The 27,323-nt window shown below is 42.3% G+C and overlaps 1 protein-coding gene across 11 annotated transcripts; it reads left to right on the top strand.

Annotated features, from left to right (window-relative positions):
- Positions 1-622: 622 nt before the first annotated feature.
- DNAJB12 (DnaJ heat shock protein family (Hsp40) member B12) lies at positions 623-27,323 on the top strand. Of its 11 annotated transcripts, XR_010589252.1 has the most exons (11): positions 638-836; positions 5,929-6,063; positions 9,255-9,429; positions 10,936-11,081; positions 16,522-16,707; positions 18,434-18,513; positions 20,294-20,403; positions 22,368-22,540; positions 23,712-23,863; positions 25,316-25,361; positions 25,481-27,323. XR_010589252.1 is itself a non-coding variant. In XM_024108643.3 (10 exons), exons 2-9 carry the CDS (start codon positions 6,054-6,056, stop codon positions 23,831-23,833), a joined length of 1,002 nt encoding a protein of 333 aa, XP_023964411.1. In that variant the 5' UTR covers positions 638-836; positions 5,929-6,053; the 3' UTR covers positions 23,834-23,863; positions 25,316-27,323. The 11 variants fall into 11 exon arrangements, 5 of the variants coding, with proteins under 5 accessions (XP_005281895.1, XP_005281896.1, XP_023964411.1 ...); XR_254814.5 differs by lacking the exon at positions 5,929-6,063 and having other exon boundaries at positions 623-836; XR_006176034.2 differs by lacking the exon at positions 5,929-6,063 and having other exon boundaries at positions 623-836; positions 23,712-23,873.

The following is a 27,323-nucleotide window of genomic DNA, read 5'->3' as shown; positions in this document are numbered from 1 at the left end:
GGAGGTGTTCAGCCATTAGCCCTGGCCACGGGAGTCAGGATGTTGGGTTCTGAGCCTTGCTCTAGCAGGGACTCATTGTGCAGGTCTTAGCCCAGTGTCTGCAGCACTCTAGGGAAGGAGGACGGTGACAGCAGGGTCTTCATGACAATAATGCTTTGTGGGGGGGGGGGGGAGGTGTGCATGTCTCTTGCCCCCCGCATTAATAACAAAATGGCACTCTGGGCCTGGCCCCTGAATCCTGCACAGTGAGGGCAGCCACAGGGTTAGCGCCGCCCCAACGTGTTGATGAGAATTACATTTTGACAAAACCAGAAATAAATTTTGCCAAGAATGTTCGTGACGTCTCTGTTCTCCTGCCCCTGAGGGACCCAAGGCATACGGCAGGGCAAGGAAATGGGCAGGGTCCCATAGCAACACATAGGGCGGCTCAGGCCCAGCAGCCTCCTGGCTCCCAGCCCTTCCCTAGACATTGGAGACGTCGCGTCTCTTCAGTATCGCCTATGGGGTGACCTAGCTTAAGAGTATGCGCTGATATACCAGCCAATACGGTAACTCCGCCGCTACTCCTTCCCACACGGTAACTCTGAGATGTGGGTCTCCGGTCGCTCTTAGAACTTCCGGCAGGGGGCTGCTGCGCGCACTCGGAGGGTGACGCCATCGCCGAGCGCCGGCCCCTCCTCCCGTCTCGGCCACTGCCGCCGCCATGGAGTCCAACAGGGACGAGGCGGAGCGCTGTATTGCCATCGCCGTGGCCGCCATCAAGGCCAGCCAGCCCGACAAGGCGCTCCGCTTCCTGGAGAAGGCCCAGCGCCTCTACCCCTCCCAGCGGGTCCGCGGTGAGCGGGGTCCGGGGCGCGGGGGAGCCGGGGCCTGCGGCGCGAACGGCGGCGCTACTGACCTGTCACCTGTACTGCGCCTGCGCACTGAGCCCCGCCGCGCTGGGAATCATGGGACATGGAGTCCTCGCTTGCCCGGCAGGAAGGGCGGCGGGGGTTCCAGTGGGAGTCCCCCGTGGGTAGAACTAGGTTGTGACCGCGGGGAGTCATGGGGGAGCTGGGGCGGAACCGAGACCCTCTGCGTTGGGACAGGAGGCCGAACCCCACTCTACTGGGGCTCGAGGGACTACAGGTCCCAGAGGGCACCGCGCCGTCAGGCTGGGGGATACCAGCCCCCCCCACGGAACCCCCCGTCTGCCTCCCCGCGCCCTGACCCTCCCCCAGAGACCCCGTCGCTCCCCTGCCCCTAGGGCGCCCCCAACGCTCAACTTCCTTCATCCCCTTAGCTCTCCGCCCCCAACCAGCCTGCACACCCGTCCCACCCACCAACAGACCCGCTCCCCATCGCTGCCCCTCCCTCTGGAAGTGCCCCAAACCTTCGCAGCCCCTCCCACCCCAGCCTGTCAGGGGGAAAGGCCAACCTGGCTAATGGGGTGGGGAGGAAACTGCTGTCCTAGCACTGTCCATGCTGCCCTAGCCCTTTGTACCCAGGCATGGGGGCAGCTAATCCCATGTCAGTCCGTATTTCCCAATCCTGTACCTATTATTTTGCTGCACATGTTTGGGGTGATGTTGTCCTCTGACGGCCAAAGGTGTGACAGACCCAAACTGAACTTCTCAATCAGAAGTGAAGGAGGAAACATGGCATGCTGTTACGGTCCTTTCCTCTGTGTAAACTGTGTTCTGTGTAAACTGTGTTCTGAAAATCTGGGTTTACTATGGACCTACAAACGTGTAAACTTTGTATAAAGCTAGACAATGAAATAACACCAGATTTGGGTGTGTAGAAGTTTGAGTCTAGAACAGGTGATGTTTCACATAATGAGGTATAATAGAGAAATAGAGTCCTTCCTATGTGTAAAGGTCACCTCCTGTTGAGTTGGTTCAGACTTCTTTGGGATGAGCATCTTTGCTCAATATAATAGCCTTTATTTGAAAAATGTTACGTGCTTAAGCTTAGTCCATTTCTTAATAGTGAAAAGACACAATATTTCTGCTGAAAAAAGTCTAATTAATACAGTTTGGTGAAGTATGAAGACAGACACTTGATAAGCTTCTGAGTGAAATTGTGCTTGGAAAATTATTGGGTCTTAAATATTGTGATGTTAGGCAGATTATATGTGGACATGTGGCTGTAGATTTGAGGGTATACCTCTGGTGGTGTGTTATTTGGCAACATTTAGGGTCTAGAGTTGCTTCCCATCAAGCTCTCACTTGAGAATTGAGGATTTAAATAATGAAACTCTTCCTGAAAAGTGCTGAGGGAAAAACTGGGGGGGCGGGGGAGGGGAAAGGGAAAGAGAGAGCAGAAATGGCATCATGTTACATAGAAACTTCACTCAGGAATGGACTGTTCTCCGCTGTTTCAGGAATAGGCAGTAGTGTTAAATAATTACTGGAAATAAAACCACCAGACACTGTGAAGTTCTACCTGAGGGATGTTGTCCTCTCTACTTTTACAGCTTTTTACATAGGGGAAAAGCCTGGAATAACTAATGCCAAAAAACTATTGCTGAACAGCTATTCCACACTGGCTCCTTGTGTATATACTTTGGAAGTGGATTAACCAAATCCACAAAAAGATACTCTTAGTGCAGAATAAGAGTGTCCACACAGGGAGCTAGTGTGGAACAGCTATTGTGCTTTGAATTCACACCCTAGCTATTTCTCATGAACTTTGCTGTGACTTCCCCATGTAGACAAGACCTAAGGGCATGGCTACACTTGCAGATGTAGAGCACTTTGAGTTAAACCAGCCTTCGGAGAGCGCAGTAGGGTAAGCGCTGCAGTTTGTCCACAATGACAGCTTCATGCACACTGGCGTGGCCACATTTGCAGCACTTGTAGCGGAATTGGGAGCGGTGCATTATGGGCAGCTATCCCAGCATGCAAGTGACTGCAACGTGCTTTTCAATTGGGGGGTGGTAGTGTGTGATAGGGAGTGTGTTGTGTGTACGTGGGGGGGAGAGAGAGTGGGTTTTGGGGGGGCTGAGAACATATCAGCACACTCTCTTGTAAGTTCAGACAGCAGCAGACCCCCTCACTCCCCCCTCCTCACTCTCTCACACACAGCATTCCACAGTAATGGTTGATTTGTCACAGAGCAGATAAGCAGCGGCCTGTCAAACGGAGTTTTCAAGGGGCATTTCCGCATTCCTGCAGCAATTCAAAACAATGACAAGAGTGGCCACTTGACTTAAGGGGATTATGGGACATTTCTGGAGGCCGATCAGAGCACAGTAATGCAACACTGCGTTCACACTCTTGCCGAGGTGGAGTACCAGGAGCACTCTAGTCGCGGAGTCAGAGCTCTCTACGTGCCTTGCCAGTGTGGACCGGGAGTGAGCTAGTGCGCACGGGGCTCCTTTATTGCGCACTAACTCGCAAGTGTAGCCAAGCCCTAAGTACCACTTACATAGCTTGTCAGCCAATGAAACATAATAGACTTGTAAACAGTGCTTTTTTTGATGGAGGCAGCATGACCAGGTTGAAAGTTTTGTCTGGTTTTATTTTATTTTTTTAAGCAACTCAGAACAAAAAACCCCAATCTTTTAAAAATCCATCTGTCCTGCCACTGTTCCATTGCAATATCTAGTCAGTCCCCCCTCCCCCCAAACACACAATTTAGCGGTTTTGTGGTCTTCGGGGAGCTCATTTTCAGCTTCCCGCCCCCCGAAAGTAGACAAGTAGGACAGAAGCAGAGTGTTAAATGAAAGGTTTGATAAAGTATCCCCTGCTCCTCCCCCCAATTAGAGGCATAATTACATCCGGAGTATGACTGAACAAGTTCATGTTGAAATCTTTGGTAGGGTGGAGGAGGAAAACTTGCAGTACGGCTGCCTCTGTCATAATCGGCATACATGGGTAAACTGGAATCCAATTCCTGCATTACCAGACCTTTCATTCACCTAGTAAGGGTAGATGCTTGGAATAAATTCTTAGGTTTAACACACACTAAAACAAAACTTCTACCTGTCCCCTCTGGTTTCGTACTTGCTTCCCACCAGAGCTGTGTGGTGTGATTCCCAGCTCAGGTAGACATACACACTCAAGGCCTGCTTTAGCAGGTGTGGGGCCCCACGCCGGGACACGAATTGTCTCACGTTCTCCCCCGCCCCACCCCAACTCCGCCCTTGCCCTGCCCCCTCCCTGCCCCATTGGATCCCTCCCCAAATCCCTGCCCTGGCCCCGCGTCTTCCCCAAGCACGCCGCATTCCTCCTTCTCATCCCTCCCTCCCAGGCTTGCGCTGATCAGCTGTATGGCGGCGCAAGCGTGGAGGGAGGGTGGAGAAGCAGGATGCGGCTTTTTTTTTTTTTTTTCCGCTCCGCTGGCAGCCCTGGACATTGTGGGGCCCTCTTAGGTGCGGGGCCCCATTCCGGGGAATCGGCCGAATCGGCTTAAATACGGCCCTGTACACGCTTGAGCCAGTGCACTAAAAACAACAGTGCAGCCACGGCTGCCTGAATACATATCAAGGACCTCAGATTGGGTTGTACTTGGGCAGCTAGCTCATGCTGCCATAGCCACTTAGCAGTGTGCTAGCTTGAATATAGCTAGTGTTTGTCTACCTGAGCTGGGTAGACACCTCCCAGCTGTTGTGTAGACATGTCCCTAGAAGTACTGAAACCCAGTAGCAGATAGGGCCTACATATTTTTCCCCTAGAAGAGTCCTTGTGCCTTTGACAGCCCAGAGTGGCCACATTCCACACCTGCTTTACACCCTATCCTAAAGCTGAGGATGCTCTTCAATTGATAAGGGAGACTGAACCCTAGTCTTCTCTTAAAATTTATATCAACCTAGCCACGTCGCTCAAGTTATTCGTAACATGCCTGTTATTTCACTGGTCAGGGTGGGCTTTGAGAGTCACAGAGAGGGATTTGCATGCAGGGAGAAGGTGGGATAAAAGACATTACTCAAAAGCTCTGTATTTTGCTACTAACTTTCCAAACTCCCATTGCTTTCTTTCTCCTGGCATCTCTTTTGGCTGTGAGGTCATCTCCCTGTGTTTGTGATATTGTGGTCATGAAGATGACTGATGATGCATTCTGCATCATGATATCACTACAGGACTACAGTGAAGAAGCCTGGTTAGGTGGGAGAAAACAGTCTCACCCTACTTGCCCTTCCCAGTCTACACTGCTGAGATTCTATAAAGTCCTCTGTGATCTAGGCCTGAGGGTGCTACGTACAAGTGATGGTCATCCCTTAATGTCTCTCTGGGGAAGTTGCAATAGACATAATTGCCTTTACTGTTATCCTGAGATTCCATTCGCTGGGCTGGAAGTAGAACTTTCTTGGTTTACAGACCCAAGCTACAGAATTCCCTCATTGAGCATATCCACCAGAGTCCCTCTGCACCTATCTTTAGGATTCTCTGCAAAGTCTATTCATCTCATTTCTACATTGTTGGGTTTTGTTTGTTTTGTTTTTAAACACATCTTCCTTCTTGCCTGCTTTATTTTGCAAGTGACTGTCTGGCCCATTGAACTGGGTTTGTTTAGCTATTTTGAACTATGCAGCATCCCAGATGTGTGTCTGTGTAAGCTTTAGAAATAAATAGTAAACATATGCCTTTGACATTTAGCAAAATGAAGTGAATAGTAAAAAAAAAAAAAAAAAAAGAGGAAAGCAATTCTTTTATTGGTATATGTTTATTGTCACTTATGTGAATTCCTGCTCTAAATTTTTTAGACAGAACCAAAATTGGCTTTGATTTCTCAACTTTTTTGAGGGTGGAGGGGGAACTCTTGGGGGGACCATTTGTTTTGGGAACTCTTTCACAGTAGGGAGCTCTAGGCTGTTTGTATGCCTCTCTCTAGTCCTGTGTGGCTTCCTCCCGCAACTGCAGACATGATGAATAGGCTTGTTCTGTTTCTGATGTGATTTTTGCCTTAAGGTTGGTGTTTAACCTTTCTTATCTAATTACCCAGGAAAAAGTGTAATCTTTTTGTGGAAAAACTCATCCTAGAAGCTCTGTTCCAGCAAGAATGGATCACCCTCAGAGATGCCTTGGCTTTCTTGAAGAGTTTTGCTATGGTGCTGATCAGGAAAACAGATGCTGAAGGGTGAATAAATACCAGTTTGCTCATCATGTGTGGGCATCTTTACCTGCACCTGGAGCAGTGATACTCAGGCCTAAATATTTGGCTTGGGTAGGGCAGAATAGACAGAAGGCTTATTCAATGTAGAATAATGGATGGGTCCGTGGAAACGGACAGATTAGAGTCCTAGGATGCAAGGAAAGAGGGGTACGTTAATTTTTTTTTTTAATGTACCACTTAAAAGTGCCTACTATAACCCCAACCATTCTATTATTGTGTCTCTCACCTTCCCACAGCCCATAGCTGAGTGTAAGCTCTATTTCTTTACATTCTGTGACATGCCTAGTAATACGCTGCTGGGGAGAAATCTTGAAGTCTCTGTAATTACATGATGTTAATTTAGACTTTGTATGGTTAGTCTGATTCCTAAAAATCTCCCTTACAACTCGGTTAGTGAAATCAGTGCTAGCAAAGATCAAAAAGTCATTTGTGTAGACTATGTGTGTACACCGCCTGGCACAATAATAATAATAATATATAGCTCTTGTATAGTTCAGATTCTGACTTGGTTCTCTATGTGCTATCACTATATAAATTAATTTCTACAATAGTGAATTTTACAAAAAAATCACCACCAGTGATGGAAGCCCTGGCATAGACAAAGTTTCAGTGGCTTATGGTAGTTTTACAACTGGTAGCTGACTTTCCTAAAACTACTTAATTTGGAAAAATGCATACTAATACATCTGAGGAAAAGTAATCTAAACACACATGCTAATGGGGAGGGAGAGAGCTGGGAAGTAATGCTGACTGAATACAGGGGTAATAATGGACAGCAAGTTTGACACGAGTTTGCAATGTGCTATGGCTGCATAAAAGGCCATTGTGATTTTTGGGATGCATATGCAAAGGAACCATGTTATGGAGCAGAGAAGTAGTAGTCCCAGCATGTGACTCTGCTGCCGCTGAGCCTGGAATTTAACATTCAGCTTTGGAACCCACGTTACTGGAAATATATTGACAAATTAAAGGGAATTCAGAGAACAACAACAAAAAATAAAGGGGGTGGAGGGATTGCCTTTTGAGACAAGATTTAAAGAGCTAAATATGTATAGTTTAACTAAGGAGTAGCAGAGGACCATAGATCTACAAATATTTGAGTAGTGTAAATACTAAGGAGGAAGATAAATTTAATATCAAGTAGAATTCTCTGTATAAGAATAGTGAGATGAAATTGAGAGAGAATTTAGACTGTGAAGAAATTTCTCCAGATATTCAATGAGGTATATTAGACTGGAATAGTTTTCCCAAAATAAATATTGGTAGCCTTCTTGCTTCAGACTTTAAAAACTAAACTGAACAACATACCTGAAAATGTAATATAAGAAACACTCCTGCTTTTGTAGAGAGAGGGACTGTCTAATCTAATTGAGATTTTCTGCATTTAACTGGTATGGGAAATGTGAAAAAGAATGAGGCAGCCTATCTGGTGTCACCTGTAAGGTCAAAAGAGGCAGCCTGTAAACTATAATCTATGGGGAATTTTGGAACAGTCAGATCTATTTAACAAAGTTTTCTGAAAGAAGAAATATTTTAAGGTTCAGAAGCTCAACAGGCAATTCAGCAAGGTACTTAGCCTCCAGTGTTCTTTGCTTTTTATCCTTCATTCTGTAATGATTCTCTTTATTGGTTGTAGGATTATTGATCTGTTTCTTCTTCCCCAAACATAAACTTTGTGTAGCAGATATGATATCTTAGTTCAGCTGCCTGCTTGCATATGTTGTTTGCTGTTACGTAAAAAATGCAATATCCCCATGGTAGAAAGTCTTAAATGTGCATTCAGGTAGACTCTTGGGCACTGCAGTAGATGGAATGTCCTTCTTTGGTATAGATTCTGGATAAAGGATTGCAACCTCTTCAAGTTACTGATATGTCTGTAAATACTATTTTCCATTTCTAGTTTTATTAAGTGTGTATACTTTTTATACAGTGGGGACAAGCCTTATGAAATACAGAAACTAAAGACTTGAAGAGTTGTCTGAAATTTAGTAAAAAGAAGCTTTGCAAAAAGGTGAACATTGCAAAATTAGATGACAAAGTGAATTTGAGTGGTGGTTTTATGCCTGCAGAGCACAATGATCTTCACCTTCCTGCTCTGGCCAATTACGGAGCTGCATTTTTGGGCTGTGGTCTAAATTATTATGTCTGCCATGCCCCAGTCTGAAAGGTGGTATCCATAGCATGGAGCCCTGAGGATGGAAGGGGAGGTTTTAAAGCAGAAGAGCCTTAGAGCAATATACATAAAATATTTGCACATCCCACTCAAGGACTTAAAATGTGAATTTGAAAAACCTCTCTATAACAAATTGAAAAAGAGGCTCTCATAGCTTCCCTGCATCCTGCAAATAAATGAGACACAGTACCAAAAACCAAAGTGCTCTTCCAACACATTCTGCTATGGATCTGATGATGTTAGACTTTATAGCGACAACCCCACCACCATCGCTGTGTACTGTGGCTGTCTGTGCTCAAAGGAAGTTATTCAGCACATCCTGTATTTGAATCATTACAGTGTCTCTGGAACAGAGGAAAATTAGAAGGAAGCTTTATTTTTTCCCCCTTTTAACAAATTTGTGACTATCCCATGGGATTGTTTTCTAAACCTTGTAGGTAGCAATGTTGTATTGTAACTTACCAACCATTGGGGGACTGAAAGTCAGGAGGTTAGTTGAGTTAAATGGATGGATGTGAAGTTGTTCCCAGGGTACCATTCTCTAAAGGTTGTTATTCATTCCTGAAGATGGAATACAAAGTGGGAAATATTTGTTCCTAAAGGAAAGGCAGAAAAAAGTGAAAATGAGAAAACAAATGTCTAGTAATTTGGGGACCCTGGTGTGACTTCCAGACTCTTGTCTCCCAGGCTGGTAGGGCCTGGGATTGCTGTGGAGGATGCGTGCTTTGCCCCTGCTGAAGTAGTAGTAGTATCAGTAAGCTGTGCCCCCCCTACTTTTGGTTGAGAAGCAGTGAGAACACTGGCATTCCTGGGCTGAAAAGATGGCATCTCTGATGAAGGGGAAAGAACGAATGGAGGATCCTTATGGTTGTGACAGAGATGAAGAGGGATCCCTCTTTCTCAGTGGGTAAAGGGGCAATGTAGCTTCTGTGATTTGGATGATCTCTAAACTTTTCTCTTTTTCAATTGTTTTTAATTTTAGTGCTGATCGAATCCCTCACCAAGAATGAACAATCAGCCAATGGCCAGTCCAAATCCAGGGAGTCCACAAATGCCCACTTTAGGAAAATGAGTGGAGACTTCCCATCAGCCAATGGGGAGGCAGGTGGGGAGACTAGCAAAGGTTACACCCAAGATCAGGTGGATGCAGTTAAGAGGTAGGCAGTCACTGCTTCATTATTCATAGGACAGAATAGTTTGTTGTCCAATGACATTAATGATCTACCCCAACGGTGTTTGGTTTTATTGCATGATATCAGTCTGTTCTCCAGAGTGTTTCAAAGACATTTAAAACTTGCAGAAACACAGATTTTTTTAATACATGGAGAAACTGTGTGGGATGTGTGTTACTGTAATGACAGACTTTGAATTATCTGAGAATGTTGGGTAATTGGAGAGTTGTTAATGGACTTATAACATAAAAGTGTTAGAGGGATTTAATAGCCCTGGCTGGAATTGGCTGTCCTGTGCATAAGGTTCCCCCCTCCCACTCCATATGTATGCCTAGTACATTGAGGCTCAAATTTCTAGGCACCTTAATTCAGATAATTAATATTAAGTAAACTCTGCCAGTGCACATCAGGCCTGACCTGTAGTGTCTGCTGGTATTCCAGTCCTGAGTCTCTCTTGATGAGAGCCTGATAGTGGTACATTGTGGTGGTTTCCCATTCTATCACACTTCCATGTTGTGATACGCTTAGTAAAACTCCTGCTAAAATTGCCTGGAACAAGTTTACCTGGCATGTGCAGTATACTGTTTGAAAACAGGTTTTCAGCTGGCATTTATCCCCCACCCTGTAAATACGAAGAGCAGATAAACTTAATTGTAGGCATAATCAGTTGCTAAACTCTTTTTTTTAAAGCTATGGTATGTTTGAATTGCACAAGAACACTCATCTTGAGCTGATTAATTTCTGGATATTTTTACTACTTAATCCGTTTTTTAAGAAGAGTCCATTCTGTTACCTATATCATATTTTAGCTCTGAATTTTTGCAGTCTAGGTTGGGGGGGAGAGAGAACTCCTTGTGGAACTGCTAATGTACCTTGAACAACAGTAGTATGAACCAGGCCACTGTAACATAGGGCTGCATGACCTGAACAGGCTTTTTTCCTTCCTGTGGAAACCTTCAACAGACTATTTCAACAGACAATTTGGTCTGTGAATTAATTGAATCTGAGAGAACTGTTTTCCCCCAGATCCTGTCCCAGTGTTTGAGGGATCACTCTTGCTATCTGTCCCTGTTGTTGTGGGGAGCTCTCAAACCATGGACTCAGCTTCCCCTAACCAGCCCCTAGAACCTGAATTTATTGAGTTTCAAGTCATGGTGCGATGTTTGTTAGTTCTGTCAAACCTTTTCTTAAATTGCCTCCACACCAATGCAAGGTGACATTGGGCCACTTGAGGGCGCAGTCATTTTACTGGGTTGACTCATTTGTTCTTTAAGGACTGTAGATACCCTGGTAATAAAAGCACAGGGCAAACAGATATGTGAAATAAACTGGTTCATACCGAGGAATCAAAATTGAGTAAACCAAAGTTCAGAGGACAATATTAACTGGAATTGGGATGTAGGGATTCTGAAAACTTGATGCATACAAAGGTAAGAAGCCTCCTTACCTCAAACTAACTGCCCCTGTCACCTCATTTCTCTTAACTTCTAGGGTAAAGCAGTGTAAAGATTACTATGAAATTCTAGGAGTGAACAGAGAGGCCTCTGATGAGGACCTGAAAAAGGCTTACCGAAAACTAGCACTGAAATTTCACCCAGATAAGAACCACGCGCCAGGTGCTACAGAAGCATTCAAAGGTAAAAACATGTGTCCTATTTCTTGAACTCAACTCCCTCGCAAGCTGAAGGTCATGTATTGGGGTGACAATCTAAGTGCAACCTCAGCTAAAAGATACTAAAACGATAAATGAAGGCTGATGAGTGGTGTGTTGTTGATTTCTGAATGTATATTAAACAAAAATAAAGAAGGGACCCTGTAAGCCAGTGGACAAACTTGCCAGCCAGGAAAGTAGAATAAAACTCCCAAAAAACTGAGTTCATGTCCCTTTCTTCTAGGCTCATTTTATTAACAAAGCTCAAAATAATACAAACACTGGGAAAAAAAGGCCTGGTCCACTTTCCACAACTAACTGCAAAGCAAAAGGACACATCTTTCCCCCTAAGTAGCCCTTCCTTGCTATCTCTTAGGCCTACTGGGAGGAACTTCCTCGGGGTCTTTCCTCAACCCTCGTGTTCAGCAGACTGAGCTAGAAGAAATCCTATACAGTTTTCAGCAGGCAGTTACATGATGCTTAGTCAGCGGACCCTTCTCCATCATGTTTCCTTCCTGGAGACAATAAATGCCCTCAACCTTCCTGGTCTTAAAGGGACAAGCCTTGGAACGGAGAGCAGGGATGTGCACGTGCACCTAAGGACCAGCAACCTGTTACAGACTCATTAGGTTGTGTGGAATAGGAGTCAGTAGTTGGGACAGAAACCCTTGTCTCTTATAACTGCAGGTATCGGAAAGTGCCTTAGTATAACTCTAAATGCACACAGTTTAACTGAATTTATCACCGGGGGGGCGGGGGGATTGGGAAAAGTGTCTGGCAGAAAACTGCCCTCTTCTGAGCTGGCATCAGAGAAACCAGTTACATAGTTTAAATTCTCCCACCCAATGAGCTTTCCAAGCAGTCCTCTAATAAGACTCCAGATTTCTCAGCAAACACATCAATATTGCAATTAAACAAAAATATCATAAATGGAATTACAATATATAAACCCCAAATAACAAACTCAGTTGTGCACCTGAACCAATTATGTAATTAACACCAGCCAAGATTTTTTTTTAAATCCCTAATAACTTAAAACAAAACATAACTAAATGTAAAGATCCTGATTCTCAGAACCTATGTAGACACTGAAAAGGGAAATTTTCTTGGTAATGAGATCCATTAGGTTGTGGAATAGTTTACCAAGAGAAGCCCCATCACTTGGAATATTTAAAACTAGGCTTAAATGTAGCACTAGAAAACATAATATAGGGAGTCGTTCTGATTTTTAGGGATAAGGGCTAAATTACTGAACTTTCACCTCTAATTTCCGTGATTCTTAACATTTTCCTTTGTGTTAATGTTGCATCTTAATTTTATCTGTTATGTCAGTCTTAGCAGAAAGAACTAGAAAGCTTGCATTGTCGATTTTCAGGGGACTTTGCAAAGTGAGCATCAATACTCAGCAATCGATTGTGGCCCAGGTAAATACTTGGTGTCACTTTGGGAAAATCAGTAGTGTTACATGAGGAATAAGTTTAGCTCATTATATTAAGGTCTGTAGAAAAGAGCAGTGTGCTAAGAAAAATAGGTTTATTTTTGTGCACATTAAATAGTTGATATCAAATTAGACAAGCCTGACAAAACAAATGCTTGAAAAGGTGGGGTCGCTGGCTTAAAAATCTATTTACTAGAAAATATTTCCTCTAATATTAAGTCTTAAATTTAAGTGTAGTTCTACTCTGAAAAACATCTCTAGTAAAAGTTTCCTGGGGTTCTGTGTTCATTGTGTTTCACTGATGCCATGTAAAATGACTTAGTTTACAAATAAAATAAGGTTTTCCCAACTGACAACCTTCCTAACTTATCTTAGGGCTTGTACACACTAACACTTATGTCGGCATAACTTATATTGCTCAGGGGTGTGAATAAGCTACCCCCGAGTAGTGTACGTTACACCGACCTAAGTGCTGGTGCGGACAGCGCTATGTCAGCAGGAGAGCTTCTCCTGCCAACATTGTTATTACTGGTTCTGGACGTGATTTTATTATGCCAATGGGAGAGCTCTCTCCTGTCTGCATCGAGCGTCTTCACCAGATGCGCTACAGTGGCGCAGCTGCACTGATGTAGTGCTTATAGTGTAGACTAGCCCTCAGTCTTCTAGTGCCTGAGTTTTCCTATTCCAGAGGCACAGCTGAGTGTGGCCAAGGTTGTTTAGGATTCTGAGGCTGCTGGGGACCATTTTGGCCTCTAGTGTAAACTAGAGAGACCCCAAAGCTACTAATTCGTGCCTGGGCTGCCGCAGTTACTAAAGGACTGTCCAGCAGCCCAGAATAGCCATCTGCATTCTGACTCTCCCTTCTTCCCCTGTGCCACCCAGGGAACTCCCACCTGCCAGGGGAATATTTTCAGGGAGGTTGGGGTTGGCCTCCAGCTGTTTTCCTGTCCTTTTAGCAGCATGAAAATGGCCAGAACATTGCCTTGAATTGGGACCTGAGAGTTAAGTTCCATCCTTGGTGTCCTTCTTACTCATGAGCACCAGTAATAAAGACTGTGCAAGCCAAATTATGTTCTTGTTGGCACCTGTTCAAATCAGAGTGAAGCCAGTGGGATTGTATAGGTGTCACTGAAGGCATAATTTGACCAGCAGAGTGTTTAATACTGGTGATGTTGGGTAAGAAGAAAGCCACCAAGCTTGATTCTGAGTTTAAGATTCAGAGTAGCAGCTGTGTTAATCTGTATCGCAAAAAGAACAGGAGTACTTGTGGCACCTTAGAGACTAACAAATTTATCTGAGTATAAGCTTTCGTGGGCTACAGCCCACTTGATCAGATGCATAGAATGAAACATATAGTAAGAAGATATATATACATTTCATGTTCTCTGAATGTATATATGTCTTCTTACTATATGTTCCATTCTATTCATCTGATCAAGTGGGCTATAGCCCACAAAAGCTTATGCTCAAATAAATTTGTTAGTCTCTTAGGTGCCACAAGTACTCCTGTTCTTTTTGAGTTTAGGATGAGTTTCTAGGGATGGTGAGAAAAAAAACTATTTTTGTTTGTAAATTGAGTACAATTGATGAGGCGTCAGTGAGATAAACATAGAACTTCAAAATGCTACTTTTACATGTCACTTTTCAAAGTGGAACTCTATTTAAAGTATCATGTCCAGTTTCAACTAGCTAGCTTGTGAGTGAAATACATGAGGTTCCTATGGGGGTTGGGAAGTCTATTTTCAAGTGTATACTACTATGTTATTTGATATTAGGGTATGTGGTTTTTTTGTGTTTTTTTTTTAATGGATAGGCATAAGTTGAGGAGCAAAAGTCAGAGGCAGGGGTTGTTCAGGCCTATTAATTCTTAAATCTATGACTGATAAGTGGATTGCCATGAGCAAATAGTGGGCTGAGCCTCCAGCTACCTGGGAGAGACCTTTTATGCATTGGGTTCAGATCAAATCTGCATGTGCATGCAGACATCCACATAGTGCCTGTCATAAACCTTTCTTCAACAGTTTACTCTTCAATCCTTGAAAAGTGGCAAAAGGCAGGTTTCTTCACCAGTAATCTTAAATAATCATATTTACTGAAGGCTTAGAAGCAAGTTACATGTCAAAACTGCGTTAAGCAAGGTGCACTTTATCCTCCATTACTGGACTATCAACTGTCAGGTTATCTTTCTTCAAAGCCATGTCTCATTGATTCTCCACTCCATTATGCCTCTGATATTAGCACTCTTGTCATAATACCCATTAAAGCCCAGCTGTTTGGTTCCAGAGGATGAAGGGGAAAATATGCAGGGCTCTGGAGATTTTAGTTATTTTTTTCTTACACTGATGTATTAGCTAATGCTTTAACATTAATCTTCCCAGTGACATCTGATAAAGTGCTGTTTTGCCTTGAGACTTTTTGTCTTAATCAGTAGTTGCAATAGCCCCCACTGTCCCTTGGAGTTCCTATCACTAGCTTTGGCTGACTTTGGGGAAAAAAATTAAACCTGACCACTTTAGCTAAACTTCTGGTTTGGAGTGAGATAGCAGCAATACATTGCAAAATACTTATTGGGAACATAATTGCTAATATCTCTTGGGTTTTAATGTCAATAAAAGTGCATACAGAAAACAAAACCTAGACCTCAGATTCTTCCCTTTGAATTGCCTGCCAATGTTCCTTGCACCTTAACTTATACTGGCATAACTTTCCCATGTAGATAAGCCCTCTTGCTGCTCTGGCTACATGTGCATCAACAGGAAAGGAGAAGTTACATGAATCTATCTGAAGGAGAAAGCCTTGCAAAGCTTATGTTGAAAAATCCTCCATCAACTCCAGTACAATTAGCTTGTCTATATCCTCCTCACTCATAAATTATCATCTCACACTATGTAGTTGAGGATGAGGAGAGAAATGGACTCTTGCAGAGTCAGGGACAGAAACTCTCAGGTAGATGGGTAGGTAGATAAGGGAGTTGACAAATGGAGATGTGTAAAGAAAAGAAAATGCAAATGTAGAAGCAAATGCAAATTTAGCAGCAGTAAAGCTGCAAGTAAGCATTCTTCTAGGTTGGTTAGAGTGAGGCAAGAGTGGAAGAAGAGAGTTGGGAAGAAAGGAGGCTGGGGTTTAGTTTCAGTATTTTTCCATTGTCACAATGCTGTGTAAGCTGTTCCTCTTAATTGTACCCCTTCCCTCTGGCCTGTGGAAATTTCTGAGACCTGTAACCTGCATGGACAAGACCTTTACCCAGGATTTCTTTAAGATGTTTTATTTGTGTGCTTTGGTCCTTTCAGTGATTTGAGCCATATTTTTGGACAATAAACTTGGAATCGTATAATGTCATTTTTAGAGTACATTTTCCAAGTAAAGCCATGCTTCAATATATATTTTCGCATGGTTTAAGAAGTTAATCTGAAAATTAATCCTTGCAAGAAAAAAAAAAAAAGTACTCTGCAGAGTCAGGAACAGACTAGGGGAGGTAGATAGATAGGGGAGACCTGAAGAAGAGCTCTGTGTCACTCAAAAGCTTGTCTCTTTCACCAGCAGCAGTTGGTCCAGTAAAAAATACTACCTCACCCACCTCATCTCTCAAGTAAAAAAATAACTTTTAAACTCAGTAGAATGTGGGGTCAGTAATCTTGACAGTATCCTTCCAGGAATTTAGAGTTTTTGATTCATCTGGAAGGATATCTCTGTCACCCCAGGATTTGAGCAAAGTAGCACTGTGTGTATGGATCCTGGTTTGAGTTAATCAAGGTCTCAATCATTTTATCAAATGGCCGTGTCCTCGTCTTCTATTTGCTTCCAGCCTAGAGATGCATTCCTCTAATGATCAGGGATGTTAAGTACCCTTTTAAAGAGGTTGAATAGTTGACAATTTAATCTATGTAATGGGACCTGTCAGTTTGCAGGTGTGAAACTTCTTCAGAAGAGGGGAATGTATTACCAGGAGAAATAGGCTAATTGCACTTCCTTTTTGCCAATATTTCAGCCATTGGTAATGCATATGCAGTATTGAGCAACCCAGAGAAGCGGAAGCAATATGACCAGTTTGGAGATGAGAAAGTCAACCCTTCAAGACATGGACACAGTCACACAGACTTCCACCGTGGATTCGAAGCAGACATCTCACCTGAGGATCTCTTCAACATGTTCTTTGGTGGTGGATTTCCTTCTAGTAAGCCTATCAAGTTTTAATCTGCTCTGTAGGCAGGGGTGGTTCCATTCGGCTATCTTTGCTGCCACTCTTGTGACAGAACAATAATGCAGTAATGGTTTATTGGCAGCCTGTGGTGATACTGAGAGCTGTGTTCCTCTCAACAGCTGAAGTAGATGAGAGTTCTCCTTACAAGTGACTGTTCGTTACTGATGTAAACATCTCAGTTTCCTAAATGTTTAAAATTAGAGCTCTGAGAACTCAACCCACTGGACAAATAGCTTGTTGAACCAGCAGGTAGTGTCATCAGAGCTGGAATTCTTAGGACCCTCAAATGGATTTTGCATATTGGTCATATTCACCTTTTTTTAATTTGTCTTGAACATTTTTTAAGTTACTTTTTTACACTAGTTTTACAAGCCTGTTTTGAGGATGTATTAAAACCCCCTTCATCAGAATAAACATACTAACTTCTAGGCCACTAACCACCAAGAAGAGATCTCTCACCCACATTGCTTCTTCAACATCTGCTGTGCTGCACAACTAAGACACTAAAACTAGCAGGTATCAGTATATATATATATATATATATATATATATATATATATATATATATATATATATATATATATAAAAAGGAGGTGTTGAGTAGTCATGGCCTCCCCCTGCTAGCCAAATCTGACCATAGTTAACTTTTAGGGACTTCTCTAGAACATGATTTAAATTTGTTCAGACTGAAATTAAATCTGTATAAATTGATCAGGGCAAGGAGTTGTCTCCCTAATTTCCTTTGTACACCATTTAATGGTCACCATTTTTTCCTTTTACAAGCACATAAAGTTACTGTGTTATTCCCCCTCCTAAGTAGAGGAATTACCTGTGGAATAGCACAATAACATTAAGTACTTGCAGAGGCATTTGTAAAGCTTTTACTAGTATTCATTATACTAGCTGTAATGGAATAGGTGTTTGAGTGAAGGAACCACTGAGATAACTGAGAAAGATGACTATTGGGGTTTGTTTATAATTTCTTCTTCCCCATTACCTTGTGAATTCATAAACAGGTTAATAGTAAGGCTACTTCTATTATTCAAAACTACAGCTAAGTAAAGATGACAGATGTAGGAACTCTACACTTAATTATAAAAGAGAGCCATTTTTTTCTGATCAGGAAACTAGGAAAAAAATATTATTTTATTTATAACTTCTTAGTTTTATAATCTAAAATTCAACACCACACAGTACTGAAGAGACTTGCACAATGTTTCCACCTACCCTGAAGTCCTCCAGTTTGGCTACACAAATAATGTGGACCACCCACCAATTACCCTTCAGGCAGGTCTGCTTGGCACTCTCCCACCTTGGGAATAAGTCTTTTCTGGTAGTAACATTGTTCAGTTTAGGACTTACCACTCATTTCCTAAATGCTTACCAGGCAGTGAATTCCAGATTCTTCCTTAAAAAAAAAAATCTTTTTATCATCCCTGCTGAATTGGTGTTCACCCTCACAGCTTAGCCAACCCTGTCAGGTACATTTTTTTAAAGATGCCTCCATTATTATTTTCTCGAGTGATGCTGCAATGTCATTGCTTGGTGACACTTGGCTAAAACTCCAGCCAACATCATAGGGTGGCTTAGGTGAACATTTCTGAATTTCATTGTGATTTGTCTATGCCTAATCTGCCCATGTGCTGTCAGAATGTCCCAGTGTTCTGGATTCTTTTTAATGGATTTCTTTTGCCCACAGGTAATGTTCACGTATACAGCAATGGCAGGATGCGATATACCTACCATCAGAGGCATGACAGACGAGAACATCAGGGTGATGTAAGTGGAGACGAGCAAGGGGAAAGTTAAAAGGCTTTAATGTGTGCAACCCAAAAAACAGTTTGCTGTCGTAGCGATTGTATTAAATTGGCCACCTGGTTTTCCATTTTCCTAGATAAGTGGAGTGCTTTTCTATTGTTGTGTCAAGTGAGTTTATTTTTTTCTATCAGAGTTGCCTGTTTCACTTACTTACAGTTGAATTTCCATGACTTTCATACATATGCAGATGCAGTTTATCAGACTGGATCCCATTTACACAATGGGAAAATAAATGTCATTTTCTGTTTGGCATAGCATCATATTGAAATAAAATTATAGCATCAGCCAAATGCAGCATGAACTGAAATTTCTTTTTTACCTAAACACTTAATTCCAAAAGTCAGATTTCTCTTGAAACAATGAGCAGAAATTAACTGAATAGTGGAGGGTTTATCCACCTTATATGTGAGTCCTCATAACATCTACACCCATTCCTCCTTATTTTGCTACCCAGGATGTGCTGCTGGTGGCATGATGCTACAATGTTAACTCATCAGGCCTATTTGAAGCTGTTATAATCTAAGAATGCCAGAAAAATAACCAGGGGGTTGTGATCATGATCTTAGAGGGGGATGGTTAGTCAAAACATCTGACTTATTCAATGACTTTCCTATACTCAAATGTTCTCAGGCACACTTTGTGAACCAGACCTGTTCAACACGTGAACTCTCACAGAATGCAAAACCAGAGTGGTTGAGAAGGGATCTCCAGACTTGATGAAACCAAGAGACAGAAAATTTAAAGATTTAAACATCTACCGATTTTTCTTTTGTCCCCAACCTCTGTCCGAACTCTGAGATTTCTTGCTTCTGAATCTCAAATTACCATGCCACTACCTTTCCACTGAGCACCGGACAGGGCAGGACTTCTATAGGGCTTCTAATCCATTCTCCTCTTTAGTTAGTCAAGGAAGACACTTTTATAGTGACAGGAGGCATTTCTGTGCCTCCTTTGTCACAGAGGCCAAATGTGCTGCTTCTGCAATGCTCCCAGCCCCATCTGGCTAAGGAAATGAGACAGAGGGACCATGGAGCTAACCCAGATCTCTTTCACGGCAGTGTAGACCATTAATACAGTATATATTTTTAAATGCTATTGGGTGTTTTTTCGTAGGTCTTTGGGGACAGATGTTCTGCACTAGAGTGGGGAGGGAATTTAAGAGGTGAGGCAGAAAGGGACACAAACTCATCTTGCATATCATTGTAAAAGGGGAGCACTTTCTAAAGAATCTATCTAGTGCTGTGGTACTAGTCTCTACAGACTGACATGGATATGAAATGCGCATTAGCAACTGTCCTGGAAATCTTTAAATATAACAATGACAGGAGTCCTTCAAAACTCACATTCAAGACTTTTTTTTTTTTCTTCACCCCCCAAAAAACGTGATGGTGATTTGGGATGTGTAGGATGGCTTTAGCACTTTCAGGTGTGCTTTCAAAGTAATGCTCAGGGATTTAACCCCATGACTGCCATTACTGCTGATGGAAATCACTGGGCAGCAAAATCCCCACAAGCTGCTTTGGCAATGTTCTTTTGACTCATTTTTATTTTTAAACCCCATCGAACAGTTAGTCCTGTTGCCTCTTTGACTAATGCAGAATGCAAAACACAGTTCCCACTCACATCAGTGGGATCAAGGGCACGGTATGATTGGGTTTGCAAGGGAGGGTGAGATGCTAAATAGTCTTATGCATGTAAACGTATTGATGACATTCCATTGTATATTTCTGTTCCCCCTCAGGGTGGCCTTGGGTTGTTTGTCCAGCTGATGCCTATTCTCATCCTGATAATTGTTTCAGCTCTCAGCCAGATGATGGTCTCCAGCCCACCTTACAGTTTGAGCCACAGGCCGTTAGTACCCATAACTCTCATATATATTTAGCTTGGGGGTGGGCTGGGAGCAGGGGGAGCAATTGGAAACAAGAATTGGCTGTTAGTGGTTGGGATCTTTGTGTTTTATTTTCGCTTTTTGGTATGTTTTCTTGCCTTTCTTTTCCTAATGTTCCTCTTGCTTTCACGTGACCCATAACATTATGTAACACCTGTAATTGTTGAGAAGGATGACTTGGAGATCTGCCAGCACCCATTATTGCAGCCAAGAATGCTAGTTCAATGAGCAAAAATAAACCTTTTTAATCCCATTTTTCTTCTTTGAGTGGCTCTTCATATTCCCACTTCTGGATATTGTGGCACCTCATGGGGCCTAACAATAGAACCTTCTCCAAGAAGCAGCCATTAGAGCACTCACGCGCCCCCTCCTACCTCTCCTGTCGGTGTCTCTGAATGTTTTGAGGATAAGGTTATATAAGAAGGTGCAGTGCCCTCTAGCACCTCAGTTCCTTCCATCTGCTGTGCCAGATGGACATGAACTACTCCAGTCCATTCGGATCCAGTTTTTTTTCCATTCTTGCTGTCATGATAATTTAGTTAAGTGATAAATATAGATAGTTTAGTTATTTAGTAGCCCAGTTCCGGGTTATGTTGGGACTGAAGAAAAAGAAGCTGGGATTCAAGAAATGTTCTTCGTGCTCGGCTGTCTTCCTGGCCTCGAACAGCCACGTTAGGAGACTGAAATGCCTGGTGGCATGTGTCTGAATTGTATTGCTTGTCTAACTTTAGGTTATGAGCTCCTCGGGTTATGTTATTCCTCTGGTTTCTACAGTACCAGGCAGACTCAGGAAGGTCATCAAATGATAAATACTATGATTCTCTTCACATGTGCCCAAAATGTAGTCTCCTTTCTTGACATAACACACAGGCATGGGGCTCAAGCTTGTGAAGAACCTAGGGCTCTGTTTTGAGTAGCAAGAAGGGTGTGCTTAGGTTCCCCTTTTTTCAAATTACATTAAGCTAAACAGGAACAAGACACTCTTGTTCTGAAATAAATGTGCCCACACATGAAGTTAATCAGGAACAACTCCATGTTTAGACAAGCCCTTACATTCCTCCGTAGGTACACCTAGATATACTAAGTATCTGTACATCTACGCTGTCTGAAGTGTCTGGTCAGTGAATCAGAAGAGAATACCCTTTTGGAGGTATTCTCTGTCCTGGCACTGTCTTGAATAAAGAGGGAAGGAATTGGGGAGGAGGAGGATATGGGGAAAGGGGAACCTAGCTCCTTTCTGCAGCAATAGTGGATGCTGCAGCATGTTGCTAGGTAGAGCAATGTGCCCTCTTGGGGTTAACAGTAATCTGCAGTGAGAGGAGCTGAGGGTCTGGATTCATCAAGCAGACAGTCTTATTGAGCAAGCTTAGCTATCAGCTGTGTCTTTGTTCTACTTTGACCTACATTCTGACTTCATTCTGTGAACAAATATATTTCTGAAATACTGGTTTGTCTTAGTCTTCAGCTCGAGATCCATCAGCTTCAGAGATTCATAACCAGACACACACAGCATCTTTGGGGCACATCCTGAAGGAGAAGGGCCGTATGTTTGGGAAGGAAGTAGCAAAAAGTATTTCAAACACTAGCTGCTGAGGAGCTGTTGAAGATTGTAATGAGCACTTAATTCTAAAACATGTATGGAGTCCTCTGGCAGTCAACACCCAAGCTACCCCAGTGTTCTGAAGCACACCCATGTAGCTCAGGGAAGAATTGATTGGTTGGCTAGGTAGGTTTTATTTCCACCTGGTAGAATGTTCCACTATGTCCGTTCCACCAGAGATAAAACTCTCCTTACCAAAACAGCAAGTGTACAGGAAGGATATGTCCTTTAATAGATTAATAATGCATATTAGCTGTTGCTTGTCCAAAAATTTCTACTTTGTGTTTGAATAACGTTTACTATTTTGGCTTTTTCTCCCTGAACTAGGTCTGTGGGTCACATACACAGGAGAGTGACGGAGCACTTGAAAGTAGCTTACTATGTAGCTGAGAACTTTGCAGAAGAGTACACTGGTACAAACCTGAAAAATGTTGAGAGGAGTGTGGAAGACGATTACATTGCAAACCTTAGAAATAACTGCTGGAAGGAAAAGCAACAGAGTGAGTGGAATGGTGGGAGGAATGGAAACCTTCTGAGGCCACTTTCTTAAAAGTCTGATTTGTTTTAGAAAAAAGTCCTTGAGTAGGAACTGAGATACGTAAATCTCTGATAGCTCAATCATAATTTCCTTGCTGTGTAGAACCTGAGGCAGCCCATCGGCCCTGTGTCTGCAATGGTTTGATGACAAATTGGTCACCTCTGTCCCGTATAATTTTTTTAAACAATAATATTATAGAAATGATCAGTGTAACAGCTCCATTCTGTGGAGCTCCTTTGCCATGTCAGTGGGATATGAACAGAATTCTCTGATTTCCTGAGGAATCGGGAAGGTAGGGCCAGGAGACTCTCAGGAGTTTCCTGATGTTTCCTTATTGCCTTGGGGTTATCGTGTCATTTTAGAACAAAGTGATTTAGTGCTTACGAAGCGTATATCTTTGCAGTCCCGTTCAGTCTAATGAGCCATATCAGAGAGTCTACAAGGTGAAAAATGGAATCCTCTTCATTTTTTTTTTTTTATGACTGTTTAACTCTCAAGGTTTATCATCAACGATAACATTTTATTGACTCCACCCTCGATTGGCCCCTTTCTCAAATGACTGTATGATAGTTGATTACAGCTGCTTTGAACTAATGCCCAGTTTGGGATTTGTGTGCAAATATATTGGCATTGTTGTTTGTATGGGAGCAAAAAGAGATTCCAAAGCTTTCTTGGATCCCCACAACATGCAAACTGTCTTTCTGACCAAGAAGTGCTGAATGTGACACCCTGACATTGCTATTCTGAGTCAGCCAAAGTTGTTGCTGCAGAGCGATGCAATAGACCAAGCTAGAGTGATAAACTCTGATCCACCATATTTCTTCTTTCCCACACTACCAGGCTACCCCTTATGTTACTCATTTAATGCACACTAGGGCTACTTCCAGTTCCCAGCACATATCTAAAACTTTCCTTAGAATGAGCCATTGAAGGCCTGTTGACAAAGATCACTTTTGTTCTGTTCCAAAGGACATCAGGTATTCCCTACCCTCTCACTGTACTTCATCTGGCCTTGAAGAACTTGAGGCCAGATCCTTTTCCCATTGAAATCAATAGGATGTTGAGGAGTTGATACATCACACTTCACATCTTGGTGAATGATTGTTTTTAATATTGGAATTTTTCCTTTTCAGAGGAAGGCTTGCTTTATCGAGCACGTTACTTTGGAGATTCAGATTTGTATCAAAGAGCACAGAGGATGGGCACCCCAAGCTGTAGCAGACTGTCGGAAGTTCAAGCCTCCATGCATGGATAGTAACTACTAGACCACTCAGCGGAGGTCTAAGTACGAGCCGGTGATTTTCCTGTGACACTGAAGCATGACACATCAATGATTTTCATACTTATTTAAATCTCTGAGATCTAGATCTTCATGTGTCTCTCCTCTCAATGTGCATGTGTAACAAGGAGAAAGCATAACCCTCTGTTAAGCATATACACCTTCACTGGGATGGTTGGTTTAATTTGCATGCCAGCACCTCAAATGCTCTTCCAGTTCACATCTGTTTCTTAGCATTGCTGGTGTCAGCTCTCTGGGAGCAAAGTGAAAGGCCTGGGCATGTTTGCAAGTCAACTGAGTTCTTGTCAAGCATCCATTTGAGACAATGTCACTTTTTGCTTTGTCTGGTCAGAAGTTGTTCCCCTTACCAAGCATTTATCAGATTGGGCAACTGGCAGTCACATTTCTGTAGACAGTTTTTGTTGCTCTGTTGCCTATTTTATTGTACCAGGGCACTTGAAGAAATATGATCACAGGGAAGAGATTTCTGTAAGACAGATGTTTCTTGTCCCTCTGCCGTCTTCCCTAGACACTCAGTGAAACCAAACCAAACTCTCACTGGATGCAGCAGGTTGTAGAGGTAACTTACTTCATTGAACTGGGGGTCAAGGGGAAGCCAGCTGTGAGTGCTGGAGACTCATGGTGTCTTCACAGCACAATAGCATGGTAAACCTGATGAATCAGAGTGGTGTGGTGGCAGTTCAAATGGCATAAAAGAAAGTAGCACTAGATTACTCAAAGGAGGACTGTGTGCAAATAAATTTAAAATTTGGCCCAGGGTTGGAGTCTCTTCTCTCTGTCATATTAGGTCTGATTTTTTGCAAAGGCAGGAGGCTTCACCCATCAGCATCTAACAGGATGAATGTGAAACACACAGGCTTTCCCCATCTCTCACAGATTTAATTAAAAGCAGGGGCTTGTTAGAGGGGAACAAAATGAGACTTTGCACCATATTTTCAGATGCACGCACACCCATTACACCTTAGTTATCTTGTATGTCAGACATCTGGTCACCTAAGTTGTGTACCCAAGTAAGTTAGGAGGGCTAGGGTTAGGTTTTTTGTTTTGTTTTTAGGCAGGTGGCACACATTTGAAAATTTGGTCCTTAATGTCAGTTCTGAGCTCAGGTGTCTGCCATTTTTGAGTGTCTTGCATTTGGGATTTTTCTTTTTTTTTTTTTTTTTTTATATATATATATATGTCCTGTACCTTGTTTTGATAATTGTTCCTCTTATTAAATGGAAATATTTTAATTAACTTTGTCACTCTCTCTCTAACTCAGCATATCTCTGTGTATCCATGGTCTAATGAAGAGCGTAGCTGTAAAACAAAGAACTACTTTAGCATTTTTCAGTTAGACATGTTACCTGTAATTTGGGGAGGTGGGTGGGAAAGGTGTTTTGTCTTAAATGGTTATCATGAATTGGAGACTGACACAGTTACCACTTTTATTCCCAGACTCTTGAAATGCCTGAAGACTTTTGGCGAAGTGCACTGAGCCAAGGTGACAGACTTTATATTTAAAGAATCAAACCTTAAATTAAAATGGAATTGGAGAATTAGCAACGCACAACTGCCCTCTCTCTTCTCTCTCTCTCTCTCTCTCTCTGTCTCCAACGTTAGATGCAGCAGGCAGCAGTTAGGAAATAAAGCTGCCTGTCTTCTCCCCTTCTTTCCAACACCACTAGAGTGCGACAGTCTAGTCTCTCCTAGGATACAGCAACCATGAGAACAAGTGTAGAGTATAAAAACAAACTGCAGCAAGCCATGAAGCAGAAGGAGACCCTTCCATGATTGCACTGGGCACTTCGAACGGAGAGAGAAATTGGAAGATTTTTTTTTTTTTTTAGGACTAAAAACCAATTAATAAGAAAAGAATCTATCTATTTAGAATTAATTTATAGCTATATGTATGTTGTACTTTTAAACTATGCAGGGATTGGATTAAATTATTTAGTTTTCTGCCCAATTTAGTAAACTGTAAAGTGTGAACTCTAACCTGTTTTGGGGGGCTGTGCAGCCCTGCAGACCTATCCAATTTCAGGTCGTCATTTGATGATACTTTGCATTTATTTTATTTTTTTTATTTTGTTGAGGAAAATACAATTTTGTGACTGAGTTTTTTTTATAAAAGAATCTCTAAATCTGTAGAAAGAAGATTTCTTAAAATTGACCAGACCTCTGATTTGTTTTTGCTGTATTGATTTAATTGCTGGCAGTCAACAGTGTTGGATTCTTGTACAGCAAGGAGAGGATTGTCATAAATGGTCTTAGCTCATCAGTGTTCAATTGGTTTATGTGTGTGTGTAACTTTTTTTTTTTTCCAGAGTCTGCTTTATTTCTGCCTTGTAATCAGTGTGCAGCATTAGTTCTGTAAACAGGGCCTGCCACGAGCTATGTCCTTTTGTTCTTATCTTTCCTAAACTCAGAGTTCCTCATCCAGCAGACTGCTAACTGTAATAGGGCTGTTACCTTGCCATAACACTTCTGATGTTTCAACCTGTATTGAAATCCCCAAAAACAGAGTCTTTGATTCTGGTGAAAAGTTTTGGTGGGGAGATCAGAAAGAGGGGGATGGTTAATCTTCGGTTGCTTTACGTGCTATACGTTTTACCCATTTTTTAGCAATGGTTTTGCCCATCATGCATTTTAGAAGAAGAAATGATGCTGCTAAAAGCCTTGGGGTACCTGCTTGAGTAAGCAGGACCCGGATTAGAGCAACAGGATAGCGCTCAAGGTTATTCTAAACCCAGTGCATCTCTTTGACATATGAAGTGAGAGAGGCAAAAGTTGAATGAGCTAAGTTACCATTAATGGCATAAACTGGATTCTTCTCTACCCTGATGTTAATTTTTGCCTGAAGACGTTTCCTATAAGAACAGTTTTCAGAGTTCCCTTATGGTGGAATTTATCAAAATAGCAATGGCTGCCAAGTAAGGTGGTAAGGGGGTGGGAGAAAAGTGAAAGGCCAGATGGTTTTATTTCTGTTTGCTGTTTGAAATTGACCAGCTCTATTTTTTAACTGGATATTTATGTAGCAAAATGGTTCTGAGCCCTCCTGTTCATTGCAAGCCTTACTATCCACTACTGTGATGTATCTGATCTGATTTCAAGTTTTAAAAGATATCCCCCAGGTCTTTGGAGAGGGATATGGTGGAAATAAAATATTTTGGAATAAATGCTGTTTACAGAGGCACACGAGCTACCCAGCATTAGGAGATGTTGGAGGGGAAATGTGAGAGACAACTCATGTTTGCAAAAGGTGCTGACATCTTTCAAAATGGCACTCCTGCTCCAGTGCCCATCCAACCAAATCTTTTGATTTCTCAAGTAGATATCCATGGATGGTAAGCGCTATGTGCAATAAAGCATAGATCCTAAAGGATACTCACAGAATCTGTATTTCTTGATTTAGAATTAATTATACAATTGTACATCTATAAATAAATGTTTATTATGTGAGAGA

The sequence above is a fragment of the Chrysemys picta genome, chromosome 7 (assembly GCF_011386835.1).
Source record: "Chrysemys picta bellii isolate R12L10 chromosome 7, ASM1138683v2, whole genome shotgun sequence".
NCBI classification, from domain to species: Eukaryota; Metazoa; Chordata; order Testudines; family Emydidae; genus Chrysemys; species Chrysemys picta.
The sequence above is the reverse complement of the archived record's forward strand: the minus strand, read 5'-3'. Positions and strand labels throughout refer to the sequence as shown.

Bases quoted from the DNA above. Each gene is read 5' to 3' on its own strand.
- DNAJB12 (XM_005281838.5), top strand. From the start codon at position 704: ATGGAGTCCAACAGGGACGAGGCGGAGCGCTGTATTGCCATCGCCGTG. The intron at 9,430-10,935 runs GTAGGCAGTCAC...CTTAACTTCTAG, and splicing joins CAGGTGGATGCAGTTAAGAG to GGTAAAGCAGTGTAAAGATT. The intron at 22,541-23,711 runs GTGAGTGGAATG...TTTCCTTTTCAG, and splicing joins CTGGAAGGAAAAGCAACAGA to AGGAAGGCTTGCTTTATCGA.